Genomic DNA, 13,782 nt, shown 5'->3' on the forward strand with positions numbered 1-13,782 from the left:
AGGAACTTTTTGATCATACTTTAAACCAGGAAACTACTTTTTCTCATTCTGTTCCACCGGGCTTTTGGCTGTCACTGACCAGTTAAACCAGCAAGGTATTTTGATTACTGCCCCACCATTATGCTTTAATTAGAGAGAATATTAGAAAAGTTGTTTTTTAGTTCAAGATCATAGGAGCACCATGGATGGCATGGGTTTCCAGAAAATGAGAAAGTAACAGAATAATGCATTTTAACAGAAATGAAAGAATATAATATATATTGCTTAACCTCTCTGTGTCTTGTTTCTTTACCTGTAAAAGGGGGACGATGAATGTGGCTGCCTCATAGGGTGACCCTGACAAGTCAATCCACCTCAAATGCTCGGAACTGCACTGGGCATGTGTGTTGGTTGTGGTTATCGATGTGTCTTACATAGTGTAAAGTCACCGTTTTCTAGATGGGGATGTCCTGTGTGTGACGTTGGTTCACCTTTTCCTTCTCTGTTCCCAGGCCTTGCTCAGTGCCCATGACACTGTGGCTCAGAAAGATTTTGAACCCCTTCTCCCCCCGCTGCCAGACAACATCCCTGAGAGTGAGGAAGCAATGAGGATTGTTTGTTTGGTGAAAAACCAACAGCCCCTGGTAAGGAAATAAGTGTATTTTCATTCATAATCATACCAGGGTTAATTGTGAACTCAATTATCTCTAGTAGTCATTTGGTCCGTATTCTGGTCTGCGGTCACAAATACAGTAAGAGACATTCAGAAAATGTGAGGGGAATCCTTCATAATAATGACTAAACTGTATCTTAAAGATTTTTGCCGGTGACTTCAAATACATTACATGTTGTGATGTTTTCACTAGGAAAGATTTTTTATTTAGTGTTTCTCTTTTTTGGAAAACACTGTGACAGATAAGAAATATATTTTATTTTGTTATTTGGCTTTCTGGCATGTATGTACATATATTTATTCAATTCCAATGTATTTGCCTAAGTTGTATTATTATTTTTTCTCCATTAATGGGAAGTAAAGTAAGTCATCCATTTGGTTTTCTAAGAACACCCCCCTTAATTAGCTGTAATCACGGGAGGTTTTATTATCTTTGTAAGGATCTAAATATTTTTTACGTCTATGTGGTTAGATAGAGAACTCAGGGGCCGTAGTTAAATGGCCTTTCCCTTTGAAGGCATGGGGTGGCCCTGCTTGGTATGAATATCCATCTGAAAGACCAGAGCTACATTGAAGAAAGCCACCAGAAAAATGGCCACATTCACTGAAAGAGGGATTCCACTGTACTTTCTCCCCAGGGAGCTACCATCAAGCGCCACGAGATGACAGGAGACATCCTGGTGGCCAGAGTCATCCACGGTGGACTGGCCGAGAGGAGTGGTAAGCCAGAGCAGCAGGGTAGCAGTGGGACCAGAAAAGGAGGAAACTCTGATTGTTTATTCCACTGTAGGGAAACCCTCTTCCCTAACTCAGGTTGGGGTTTTAATAAGTTCCACCACTTGGCTCGGTTACTAAAGAAAGAAGGAATAAACAGTCCAGAGAGATCCTGTCCCTCTCCTGCATTGACTTCCTCCATTCTAGGCACCGTATTAACGTTCTCTCAGTTTACATTCTCATAGCAACCTAACAAGGTATTAGCAGACCATTTTACAGATGAGGAAACTGAGCCTCACAGTGGTTAAATAACTTTCATTCTTCACTCGATCCTTCTGCTTTTGAAAAGGCATAGCTCTTCCCCATCCTGAGAAGCCTTTGCTGGCCCTTCTCCCAGGGCACCTCGCACTGCTGTGCTACTGAAGCAAGCAACGCTGCACCTGCTGTCCCTGTCCTCACTGCCCACGGCCCCGGGAACCTGGCGCAGGCTTTGACCCCAACATTTTAGAATAGGTACCCCCAGGATTTCCCAGTTACTGAGTCCATTGGACCTTCCTTCAGCCTTAGTTTTATGTCTTCTTTTCAAGCACATTTAATATCATTGACCATATCTTTCTTGAAATTTTCATCATCCCTCATTTCTGGCCAATGACATTATCCTGCTTCTTGTCTCCTCTCTGACAGCCCCCTGTTTTACTTTGTATTTCTCAAGGCTTAATCTTAATCCCTAGGTTTCTCCACTGTGTCTCTTTTGAACTGTTTCCCCTTTTTCCTTTTTATTTATCATTTCCTTGTGACCCTGACATCTTCATTTTTCTGTGTGATCTTACCAGTGTTCCAGTTGCATTTTACAACATCAGATTGGCAAAAATAAAGATATCAGCATCAGTTAATACCCAGGGTTGGTGAAGAAGTGTGAAAATGCAATTTTCACACACATTGTTGGTGGTGTAAATTCAATGAACCATTTTGCCTTATTAGTATTAGTATTTCACAATAAAATTTAAAATATTGAGTTAGCGAGTTTGCTACACAGCTTTGGGATAGGTGGCCCTGATTTTGCCAATATCCGTGTACCCTTCCACGTTTTATGTTCCTATTTGCTTAGGTTTGCTGTATGCTGGGGACAGACTGGTGGAAGTGAATGGAATTTCAGTTGAGGGCCTGGACCCTGAGCAAGTGATCCATATTCTGGTACCATCTCCTCTTGGCTTCTTCCTGACTCTGAAACACAAGGCTGAACTGGCACCATCCAACCGCCGTGTGCTCCCTGTAATGTGATGGGAGCTTGATTCCTCTTGACAGCTTCCTCTCTCCTGGCCCCAGGCCTTGTCTGTTTCTGTATTCTCCCCCCCCACCCACACACACACACAACCACCATTGGAAAGAGACTTCTCTTCCCAAGCTGCTCTTCCTGTCTTGGGGAGCCTGTCAGGTTTCCTGCCCGGGTCCCTCCCCACCTGGGTGCTCCACTGGAAACTGAGCCCCCATGGGCAGAATCAGACGGTGGAGGAGAGTCTGAACCTGACCAAAACACCCCTTGCTCGCCAAACATTTCTGTACAGCTGAAATCTGCTTGACATCTTCTTTGAGGCAGGCGGGGGTCGAGAGAAGTCATCGGAGGGCCCACGGGGTGGGGACGTCCTTGCTGGCTCTGCCACTGTCCTTGGTGGTTTGAACTAGAAATTTCTGACCTGGTTGTACAAGCCTCGTCTTTCCCCGTAGGTCCTCATTTCCATCCTTCCAACAGTCGCCTGAATCACAGTCCCCCTGCCAACAGCACAGCAGCTCGCGAGGCCCAGGCACACCCAAGTGATTGCGGTGGATCACAAACCCCGGCAGTCCGCATGCGGGGTTCTTTGGGGAGCGCTAACATTTTATGTGCCTCCGGTACTGAGGGGAGGGGTGGTGTTATAAGAAGTATGTGAAGCACCTAAATAATTTGCAACCACTGCTGTCAGATTCTGTGTGGTATACAAGACACTGTGAAGGGGACTTAGAGTACTGTCAGTCACTGATGCACATGCCTCCATCTCAGTCCTGGTCCAGCTGTGGAGTTGCCAGGACAACGGTGTGGGGGGTGTTGTGAAATTCCTAAGAGTGAGAACAAGGTCTTGTTAATCTCTGCATCTCCAGAGCCTGTCACAGGGTGGGTGACAGAGTGGCTCTTACCTTCCCTATGAGGCTGACAGATTCCGTCTCCTTCAAATGTGTGAGGGCCCCACGTTCCCACCCTTGGTTCGGAAGCTTATCGTTCCCCACGGAAGACTTGGGGGCCGTCATTTTCCTCACCAGGCTGGCTCCCTGAGGCAGAATAATTACTGACTGAGGTAGGAGAAGGAGTGTCAGACCGAGAGCTCCTCTTCTCCCCCAGTGCCCGTGGGAAGAAGACTGTGCTGAGTGGGGTGGTCCTGGCGGCAGCGAGATGGGGCCTCCGGGAGAGGCGGGGCCTCCGGGAGAGGCGGGGCCTCCGGGAGAGGCGGGGCCTCGGTGTGGGCTTAGCGGACGGGTGACTCTGGAGCCCCACCAGCAGCTCTGGAGCAGGGCAGGAGCAGAGCTGAAGTTCTTCTTACTTCCCATGTCTGGGTGGTAATATTTAGCTGTTGAACCCTTTTAAAATCCCTCTGGAGGAAATCACCATTAGACTTGAGCATTTGAGTTGTAACTCCATGTGCTGAATCCCAGTAACTCATTGGACTCTGTTATTTGTCATTGTTCCCCCTTCGACATTTTCTAGGCCATGTCTCGTGGCACAATCATGTTCAAAGTGGTTCCAGTTTCTGACCCTCCTGTTAATAGCCAGAAGATGGTAAGAATTTACTGAGCCTTCAAACTCACACACAGTGAGTATGAAGTACCATACTATACTGTTCTCTATAATGTGTTGAACATTTGTTCAATACTGTGTTGTATATTTTTCAATACTGACGACATGAATGAATACAATTAAAGGAGATGAGGTATCAAAAAATTAGGAAGTCACATCAAGGCCCTGGCTGGGTAGCTCAGTTGGTTCGAGCATTGTCCCAATGCGCCAAGGTTGCCGGTTCGATACCTGGTGAAGGCATGTACAAGAATCAACCAGTGAATGGCGTAGATGAAACAAATTTATGTCTCTCTCTCTCTTATTCTCTTTCTCTGTCTCTCTAAAATAAATAAGTAAAAATAAAAATAAAGTCAAACCAATAATGGTGAGTGTTTGAGCAAAAACGCTCTGATCTAAGATCCAGTCACTTTTTTCTTAGGTCTTAGACTCAGCTCAAGAGGCGAGGTTTCCATTTTGTGAGGATGGAGGTGAAAGATAAGAACAGTAAATGGAGGAGTGGAAGAAATCGTTTTGTCTCGATAGCCCGTCTGCACGGGCGCTTCTGATGGCGCCACTATGCTCCTGCTCGCAGGCGCACGTCCGTGCCATGACGGACTACTGGCCCCAGGAGGACCCCGCCATCCCGTGCACCGACGCCGGGCTGCCCTTCCAGAAGGGGGACATCCTCCAGATTGTGGACCAGAATGATGCCTTCTGGTGGCAGGCCCGGAAAATCTCAGACCTTGGTACCTGTGCTGGCCTAATCCCTTCTAGCCACCTCCTGAAGAGGTAAGAGAAGGTACTGAGAGGCCAGGGGATTTACGTGCCTAATAAAAGCATCGGAGTTCTGACAGAACAGCGTTGAGAGTGAGTGTGAGCAGGAGTGACCTGGGAGTGGTTACCAGAGAGTGGGGGGACCAGAAGTGTGGATGTGTGCACGTCTCACATCCACAGTCCGTGATGTCAGGTGACAGCTTGAAACCTGCCACAGGAGCATACTGACACGAGAGAAATTGGCAAAAGCCACACCAGGGGCTCCCCTGCCCCGGGGCTGCTGTACCAGCTTACCACTAGCAGTGGGACGAACCCGTTTCCCCCCAAACTGCGCGGGAAGCTATGGTCTCAGGGAGACCTGGGCTTCAGCTGGAGCTGGAATGCGAAGAGCTCACTCAAAGAGGCTGAGGTCAGAGACTTTGCTGGAGGTTTAGAGTCCAGGGTGTGTGTAAAAGGGCTTCCGGAGGGGTGGAGGATTATAGTGCAGAGGATAAGGGATGACCTGAGCTTTGGGGACTGAGGACAGAACAGGGATAAAGGCCTAATGAGATTAGTCCTCATGGTCTCATGATGGGCAAAATATGGTGAGGAGGCTCCGGTGGGGGTCTTCCAAGGAGTAAGCAGAAAGGACAGGTTTATCAGATTAGTGTCCAAATAAAGAACACTAGAAGGAACTGAGATCTTGTGTTGCTAAAGGAACTGTAGGCGTCCCCCCACCCCCAACATGCTATGAAAATTCTACTGAGACCAGCTGAAGGGGGCAGAGTGGCCAGGGGCCAGACCTTCGCTCTCAATCAGGGTGGCTCTAAACACATCCCATGAGGCAGGAAAAGAATAAGAGGCTGTGTATATTAGGGAATGTGTTTGACAATGTGTTTGGAGAAGAAATCTTTTTTACTTGGGTAGAGGGAGGAGAATTCTAAGAATATTTTGTCCTGGATCTATTTCATCCTAGTTAATCTGGATTGATTTTTTTTTTTCTCTCATAGTGTATTTCTTTTTTTCATAGGAAGCAACGAGAGTTCTGGTGGTCTCAGCCATCCCAGCCTCACACCCACCTCAAATCAGCCATCTGTGAGTGTGCTGATAGCCCAAACCCACCATGTGTACTTTGGGCAAACTAGCTGCCTCTCTCCAGGGCTGGCTTCCTGCCCAAGGAGAATCTTTAAAGGTCCCCAGTGCCCCAAATAACCTGGCAGCCATCTGAAATCCTACCATAGACATACATTCCTGTGGATTTAGAAGAGTTTTCAGTTTATGAAAATGCAAAGGTTCTCGTTTTGGTGACACCTTCAGTGGTCACCCCCACCTTGCAGTCCCGAGATCCGTACAGGTAGCCGACGCACACACACTGGCAAGCAAGGCGGCAAGACTACACACAAGACTTCATCTGGGTTCTCTTTGGGGGGCTGAAATTTCACACTGTTCAGGAGCTCTGATAAACAGTTGTGTGTGCCTTTGATGAATAAACGGCATAAATGGCAGACTGAATTATCACATAATGAATGTAGTTTGTTTTCTGGACAGTATTTTTCAAATGACAGGAATGGTGAGTGAAGGGATTCATAGAGAGGTAGCCGCGGCTTGTGAACTACTTCCTGCCTTACAAAGGTGGGGTCGGGTGCAGAGCCCTGGACTCGCTGAGTAAGGCCCTTCAGAAACTGCCCGAGGCAGCCCTGGGAAAGGCGTTAACAAAGGGGTGGGGCTCCGGAGGAGGGAGAGGGAGACAGAGAAGACAAAGTCAGCTTTGCCCATGGCAAGTCCTTGCTTTATTTCTCTGTTCTCTGAGTCCAAATCTATTGTTTATTTTTCTCTGGAAAAGATCTGATGACAACTATAGAGACATTCTTCTTTTACTTTATTATTTTAATTTGCATTTACATAGATTCAAGTGTCCCACCGAATATATCTCCCCCCACCCCCTTTATTCCCCTCAGCGCCCCCCCCCCAGTCCCTTCCCCTCATGCCTTCCCCCCTTCCCTCCAGGATTTGAGGTCCTATTCATTATAATGCTGTGTTATGTATACATAATTTCATTAATCTCTTTCCCTTCTCTGATTTGAAATAAGAAAATACTCTTATAATTCCTCACACTGACTACATTTTCATACTATCTTCCAGTTATGGAAACATACTTTACATGGTCACAGTAACAGCTACAATACCACCTTTAATCTTTATTTTAACTTAACATTTATCAGAAATATGAATTAAAGGTATAATTTTCATAATGATGTTTTAGTTATTTCCCTTATGTTTTGAAAAAGTTTGTTTACCAACTTCTTTAATTCATTTTCCTATTTCATTTCTCAAAGACACATGGAAATGCTAATAAAGCTAATCAGAATCTGATAACAAGTATGCCCGCTGGTTGACACATAATTTGCTCGTGTAGCCTAAGTGAAATTTTTATCAGAGTTTTTGAAAAATCCATTCTGAAAATAGCTTGCAGACCCTATTTGTAAGATATCCTCACAAAGCTGTAAGACCAGGAATGCCAGGCTTGAAGCCACTGACCTAAAGGGTCACCTTGCACAGGGTTGGTTCTGATGGAGCATGATCATTTTCTAAACAATTAGATAATTTCTTTTTAACTATCGTAGATGATTCTGCAATAGTTGAGTTTGTGTCTACCTGCTCTGCTTAAATGGTACCTTAGGAAAAAGAAATCTCAGGAGCAGTTTACTGAGTCAAGAAGTTTAAGCATTTTTATTAATCAAGAGTTATTAAAAAATTCTAGGCCTATATTAGTTTGCAGATGATTATTAAAAAGTCATTTACTGAATATGTACTTATAGTTGTCATCTCTCTCTTTTCCACCTTTTCTTCCTTCCTTCATCCTTCCTTCCTCCCTCTCTTCTTTCCTTCAAATCAAGATACAAGTTTCTAAAATATGCTGAACTAATTGTAGTAATTCAGAAGAGAGTAGAATGCAATCTTTTATAGCTTATTGGGATAAAAAGGAGTAGGACTTGCCAGAAACAAGTAGATCCTCATTTTTAACAAGGTTCATAAATATATTTGTTCTATCAGTTATCATTTTGTTACTAAATTGTTACTAAATTTCTGAAGAATAAGCCCAGAATATTAACTATTATAATTTTGGCACTTTGCTTTTCTTATTGTAGATTAATCTGAGAAATTGAGTATAGACTAATATGTACTCTCTCTCTCCTTTAATCATTTGTCTGTGCCCAGTGATTTCTATGGAAGAAGGTAAGAAACAGTATTTGGGAAAAAACCCTCATCTCCGAAGTCTCTTAGAAATTTCCTGTGGTTCTCCTAATTCAGTTTAATTCAGTTCAGTTATTTATTAAACTCTTACAATGTTCCTAGTAGTGTGCTAGTTACTAATACCCTAATTTATAAAAAGATGTCAGTCAAAAGAACACATACACAATGTAATTGTCCTAACACTGAAAGAAATAAAAAAAAGAGAACTAACATTCACCGTGTGCAGTCCCAGTGTCTAACACAGCAGAGTATAAGAACTCAATGAAACACTGCTCCATTGTTTTTGTGTCAAATGCTTTACATACATTGTCTTCAAAAGAACCCTGTAAGGAATTTTTCCCATTTTATGAATGAAAAGATTCAGGTTCAAAGATCTTAAGAACCTTGTCAAAGTTGCAAGTAGTGTAATCTGGACTGAAGCTTCTGTCTGAGGATCCTGCATCAAGGACAAATGGGACCTCTAGGTATTCCCCTTCTCCATGCCCAGACACCCAGGCCACTCATTCAGATGACACACACACTCAAGCAAGCCAGAAGCTGTCTGCTTGTGGACAGGGGAGAGAAATGAGACAAGCTGTCCCCTTTGCCACCACCCCATTTCACCCTGACACTGGAAAGGGGAGGAGGAGCACGGACAGGCCTTTGGAGAGGGCTGGGCCTCTATGGTCTTGGTGGCAACTGCCCACTGTCCTAGTCTGCTCGGGCTACCATAACAAGATACCACAACTGGGTGGCTTAAATAAATAACATGTTTATTTTCTTACAGTTCTATAGGCTAGAAGTTCAAGATCAAGGTTCTTGCAGGGTTGGTTTCTGGTGAGACCTTTCTTCGTGGCTTGCAGATGACCACCTTCTCTCTGTGTGCTCACATGGCCTTTCCTCTGTCGATGCACAAAGAGAAAAAGAGAGAAAGGGAGAGATCTGGTGACTTTTCTTCTTTTTATAAGGCCACCAGTCCTTTCTTGGCCCCAAACTTATGACCGCACTTAACCTTAATTACTCCCTTAAAAGCCCAGTCTCCAAATGGAGTTAGGGCTTCAAATGAGTCGCTAACAGCCACCCCAGCCAGTGGTGTGGAACTGTTGATTTTGAGAGAGCAAAATCAGTGGCTCTATTAGATCTCAGAGTTACAAGTTCAAAAAATCAGGGCTATGTGAGCTGTTACTGTAGAATCACTCCCAGCTCTGTAAAACAGGAATGACAACTGTAGTTTTTATTTGTCTTAAAAAACAACCACAATTTATGTTATGTCTTAGGAACTAATGATTTTATTGTTGCTATAAATCACTAATCTGGAAAGTAATCTCTAAATGAATAACATGGAATTGAATGACCCTGTTGAAAATCTCATCTGTGTTATATGTTTATCCATACCCCCAACTCTAAAAAACAGTATTATTTCATAAAATGTTTCAAATGGAGTCTTTTATTTAAAAAATATTAATGATGTGCCTTTTAAGGAGGTGATAAATACTACTTTATAATATTACAGTTCATTATATAGAGCATAATCTGTACTTTTAGAACATAAAAGACATTTATTAAACCACTATTTATCAATCACCACAGAATTCTGGATACTGTGCTAGACACAAGATGTATAATGCTGAAATAAAGAAGATTTTTTTTGTCATAATATATATTCAAATCACTATTTTGATATTCAAAGAAAACTCAACTCAGCTTAATAAATAATTCGTGTACCCTCTATGTTCAAGACATTGAACAAAGATCTGTAAAGTTATGCAAAAATTAGTAAGACATTTCTACTTTCAAGGAGATGTCTAGGATGGTGAATAAGGCAAACACCAATTGATTATATTTATATTACAAGGTAGGTAAATGTGCAGCAGCAGAGAGTTCAGATTAGTAGGAAGACAATGCTATCCTGTCCACAGCAGGGGTATTCATTTTCATCTGTGTTTGAGACGGACCGTGAAGCCTACAGGCAAAAGGACCAACATAAGCAAAGGCACAGAGGAAGGTCTTATACTATTAATGGTAACATAAGATCTGTGAAGGCGAGAAGTAGACAATAGCCTTCAAAGTTGGGTTTGGGTCATGTTGTAAAGTAGTGATTTTCAATCTTTTTTTATCTCATGTCACACATAAACTAATTTCTAAAATTCTGCACACACACAAAAAATATTTTTTGCTAATATGACAAAAAAGTATAAGTTTGATAGATTTACAAAAGAAAATAATACTACTAATTACCTACCTTTTTGCTCCAAAGTGACTTCTTAAACAACTAGGTATCTATTACTTGTATATAAAGATTTCTGGTACCAAGAATTAACCAACCAGATGCAACCTTATTATGCAATGTGACCAATAAGATGCAACTCTGTTATATGACCTTATATATTTATGGTTCAAGACAGGGCATTCAGACCAGAAGGCTATTACTGTGTTGGCTGTTGTCATTTTTTTATTTGACAATCTAAGGGAAAAGAGATCAGTGCCCCTGACTAAATAGTCAGGTATTGCATGTTTTAAAAACTCTTGTAGCACATAGTTTGAAAATCACTGTTGTAAAGGGTTTCCAGTTTTAGACTGAATGGTTTTAAAAGTTATGCTCTGGCTCTGGCCGGTTAGGTCAGTTGGTTAAGAGTGTCATCCCAAAACAACAAGGTTGTGGCTTCGATCTCCCATCAGGGCACCCGTGGGAAGCAACCAAAAAATGCACGACTGAGTGGAAAAACAAATGCTTCCCTTCCCCCTCCTCTCTCCCTCCCTTCCTCTCTTTGTCTCTCTAAAAATCAATAAAAATTAAGCCCTGGCTGGATAGCTTGGCTGGTTGGAGCATCATCCTGGAGCATGGAGGTTGTCGGTTCTATTCTCTGGCCAAGGCATATAGCGAAGCTCAATGTTCCTGTCTCAATCTCTCCCTGCCTCTCTAAAAAAAAAGGAAAAAAAGTTATGTTATGTTCCTTTATTCTCTTACACATACCTAAACTAAAGATAAAAGTACTTAACATTTATTGAGTACTTACCATGTGATTGAAGTTTTCATGCATTATCTCACTGATTCCTATCCTATATGGTAGGTATTACTATCCCCACTAATAGAAAGTAAACTGAAGCTTAGAGGTAAACTAATTTGTCCAGCATTTCAAAAGTGTATGCTTTTTAAATTTTTAACTATTTTATGTTATGTAGCCTCCCATAGCATATATTTTTGTTTAATACAGTAGACTTCTTCATCTCTCCATGTGAGAAAAAAAATTGTGAGAGTAACATTATTATAAGGTGGTCTGTGTTTTTTTTTTTTTTAATTTTTTTAAATTTATTCATTTTTAGAGAGGAGAGAGAGAGGGAGAGAGAGAGAGAGAGAGGAGGGAGAGACAGAGAGAGAAGGGGGGAGGAGCTGGAAGCATCAACTCCCATATGTGCCTTGACCAGGCAAGCCCAGGGTTTCGAACCGGCGACCTCAGCATTTCCAGGTCGACACTTTATCCACTGCACCATCACAGGTCAGGCAAGGTGGTCTGTGTTTTATTGACATAAGCCTACATATAGTGAATTTTGTTTGTGACATTAAAACATTTTAAGTTCTCTTCTCTTTCTATGCTCTTTAATAGATGACGACATGAAGATTGATGAGAAATGTGTGGAAGCAGGTAACATTTCCTCCTGATAGATTTACCAGCAGAAGAAATATGAAGCACCTCAGCTATAGATATAGATTATCTTTAAGCAGAGCCAGCCTAAAGGGCCACACGTAGTTTCTCTGGAAGCAATGTGTAAAATGCAGCCCCCCACCCTATCCTTCTCCTGTGGTTCTGACACTTGGAAGGAAAGGACAGCTGTGGGAATGTCTCCAGGTCCAAACCAACCTTCTACAAATCAGTATCTTAAAAATGACCACAGCAACACTGAGTAACACTCAGGTTTTTATTCAGTAACATTCAGCTGGAACATCTGGAAACCACCATGATCTTTGTGAAATACTATAAAATATTGAGATCAAATTTTTAAAAACCAAAAAGTATATTTTGTTATTGTCCGATACCATCTTCTGGTAGATTCTAGTATAGATAAATAGTGGCAGGTTTCAAATTTGAGAAGCATATAAAAATTTTATATTTCTTTATTAATTTTTGGGGGGGTAAATTGGGAAAAGAGTTGTAGTGGCAGAGCTAAGACTGGCTCAAGAATCACTTGGATGTTGTTGGGAGACTAGCTGGAGAGACTTCGGTCTGATATGTGAATTTGTCTAGACTTTATAGTGCTAAAAACAAACTCCCACTGAGTATGTTTTATTGGCTTTATTTAGCAATTCATAGATTGGTCAGCATCCCATCTAGCAAACAGAAAGGAGCTTGGAACAGCTGTACAAAACCAAAGCCTTTTATAGGCAAAGAGAGAAGAAACAAGGAAATTATACTAGCAACAAGGAGATTGGTTTTAGCAAGGTTAGGGGATGGCAAGGGTCTATGAGGCAGGAGAGGACAAATTATAATTAAGATAAGTCTCAGTATAGTGATGTGGGGCTTAGCATAAGTGACTCCATTTTGGGACTGTGGTCTTCTTTTTAACAATAAGCTAATCTAGTTTTTAGGAACTGAATAAAAATATAAAATCTTTAAGTAGTGGGTTTTTTAAAGATTCACAAACACTTCCTAGAATAACTACAGAATAATGCTGATATTAATATTTATTTTTCCAGGTACATGTTGTTTTTTTAAATTTGCAGTAATATTCATTTCCTTTCTACAATTTGTATTCAAATTTTTTATTAGGCAACGCATTCACATAGTTCAAATTCAAAAGCTACAAAACTATTTTCAGTAAAAACTTCCTCTCTTTCTTCACTGCTCTACTCAATTTTCTTTCTTTTTTTTTAATATTTTTTAAATTTTTTTATTTTTTAATTTTTACACCTGGTGTTCAAGGTCACAGCCATTTTTTTTTTTTTTTTTTTTTTGTATTTTTCTGAAGCTGGAAATGGGGAGAGACAGTCAGACAGACTCCCGCATGCGCCCGACCGGGATCCACCCGGCACGCCCACCAGGGGGCGACGCTCCGCCCCTCTGGGGCGTCGCTCCGGTGGGACCAGAGCCACTCTAGCGCCTGGGGCAGAGGCCAAGGAGCCATCCCCAGCGCCCGGGCCAACCTTGCTCCAATGGAGCCCTGGCTGTAGGAGGGGAAGAAAGAGACAGAGAAGAAGGAGGGGGGGGTGGGGGGTGGAGAAGCAAATGGGCGCCTCTCCCACGTGCCCTGGCCGGGAATCGAACCCGGGTCCCCCGCATGCCAGGCCGACGCTCCACCGCTGAGCCAACCGGCAATTTTCTTTCTTGAGGCAATAATCTTCCATGATCCATAAAGATGTATTTTGTGCATATGAAAGCAGTGATGTATAGTTTTTCTCCCTTCTCCACTTTCAACCTCACCTTAAAAAAAACAACAAAGCCCTGACCCAGTATGTCAGTTGGTTAGAGTGACGTCTGATAGGCCAAGGTTGCAGTTTCAATTCCTGGCTAGGGTATATACAAGAATCAACAAATGAATGTATAATTAAGTGGAACAAAATAATTAATGTCTCTCTCTCTCTTTCTCAATTTAAAATTAATTAAAAAATTTAATAATAAAAAACAAG

The 13,782-nt window shown here is 42.3% G+C and overlaps 1 protein-coding gene across 4 annotated transcripts in view; it reads left to right on the forward strand.

Annotated features, from left to right (window-relative positions):
• MPP4 (MAGUK p55 scaffold protein 4) overlaps window positions 1–13,782 on the forward strand; it is a 60,314-nt gene that overhangs the window by 24,461 nt on the left and 22,071 nt on the right. For all 4 annotated transcript variants that reach the window (XM_066232411.1, XM_066232413.1, XM_066232414.1 and 1 more), the window contains exons 6-13: window positions 492–623; window positions 1,291–1,372; window positions 2,475–2,560; window positions 4,104–4,175; window positions 4,765–4,961; window positions 5,956–6,020; window positions 8,145–8,162; window positions 11,765–11,803. In XM_066232411.1, coding sequence (XP_066088508.1) covers window positions 492–623; window positions 1,291–1,372; window positions 2,475–2,560; window positions 4,104–4,175; window positions 4,765–4,961; window positions 5,956–6,020; window positions 8,145–8,162; window positions 11,765–11,803 — 691 coding nt within the window. The remainder of the gene's footprint in view (window positions 1–491; window positions 624–1,290; window positions 1,373–2,474; window positions 2,561–4,103; window positions 4,176–4,764; window positions 4,962–5,955; window positions 6,021–8,144; window positions 8,163–11,764; window positions 11,804–13,782) is intronic.

This window comes from Saccopteryx bilineata, chromosome 5 (genome assembly GCF_036850765.1).
Source record: "Saccopteryx bilineata isolate mSacBil1 chromosome 5, mSacBil1_pri_phased_curated, whole genome shotgun sequence".
Taxonomy (NCBI): Eukaryota; Metazoa; Chordata; class Mammalia; order Chiroptera; family Emballonuridae; genus Saccopteryx; species Saccopteryx bilineata.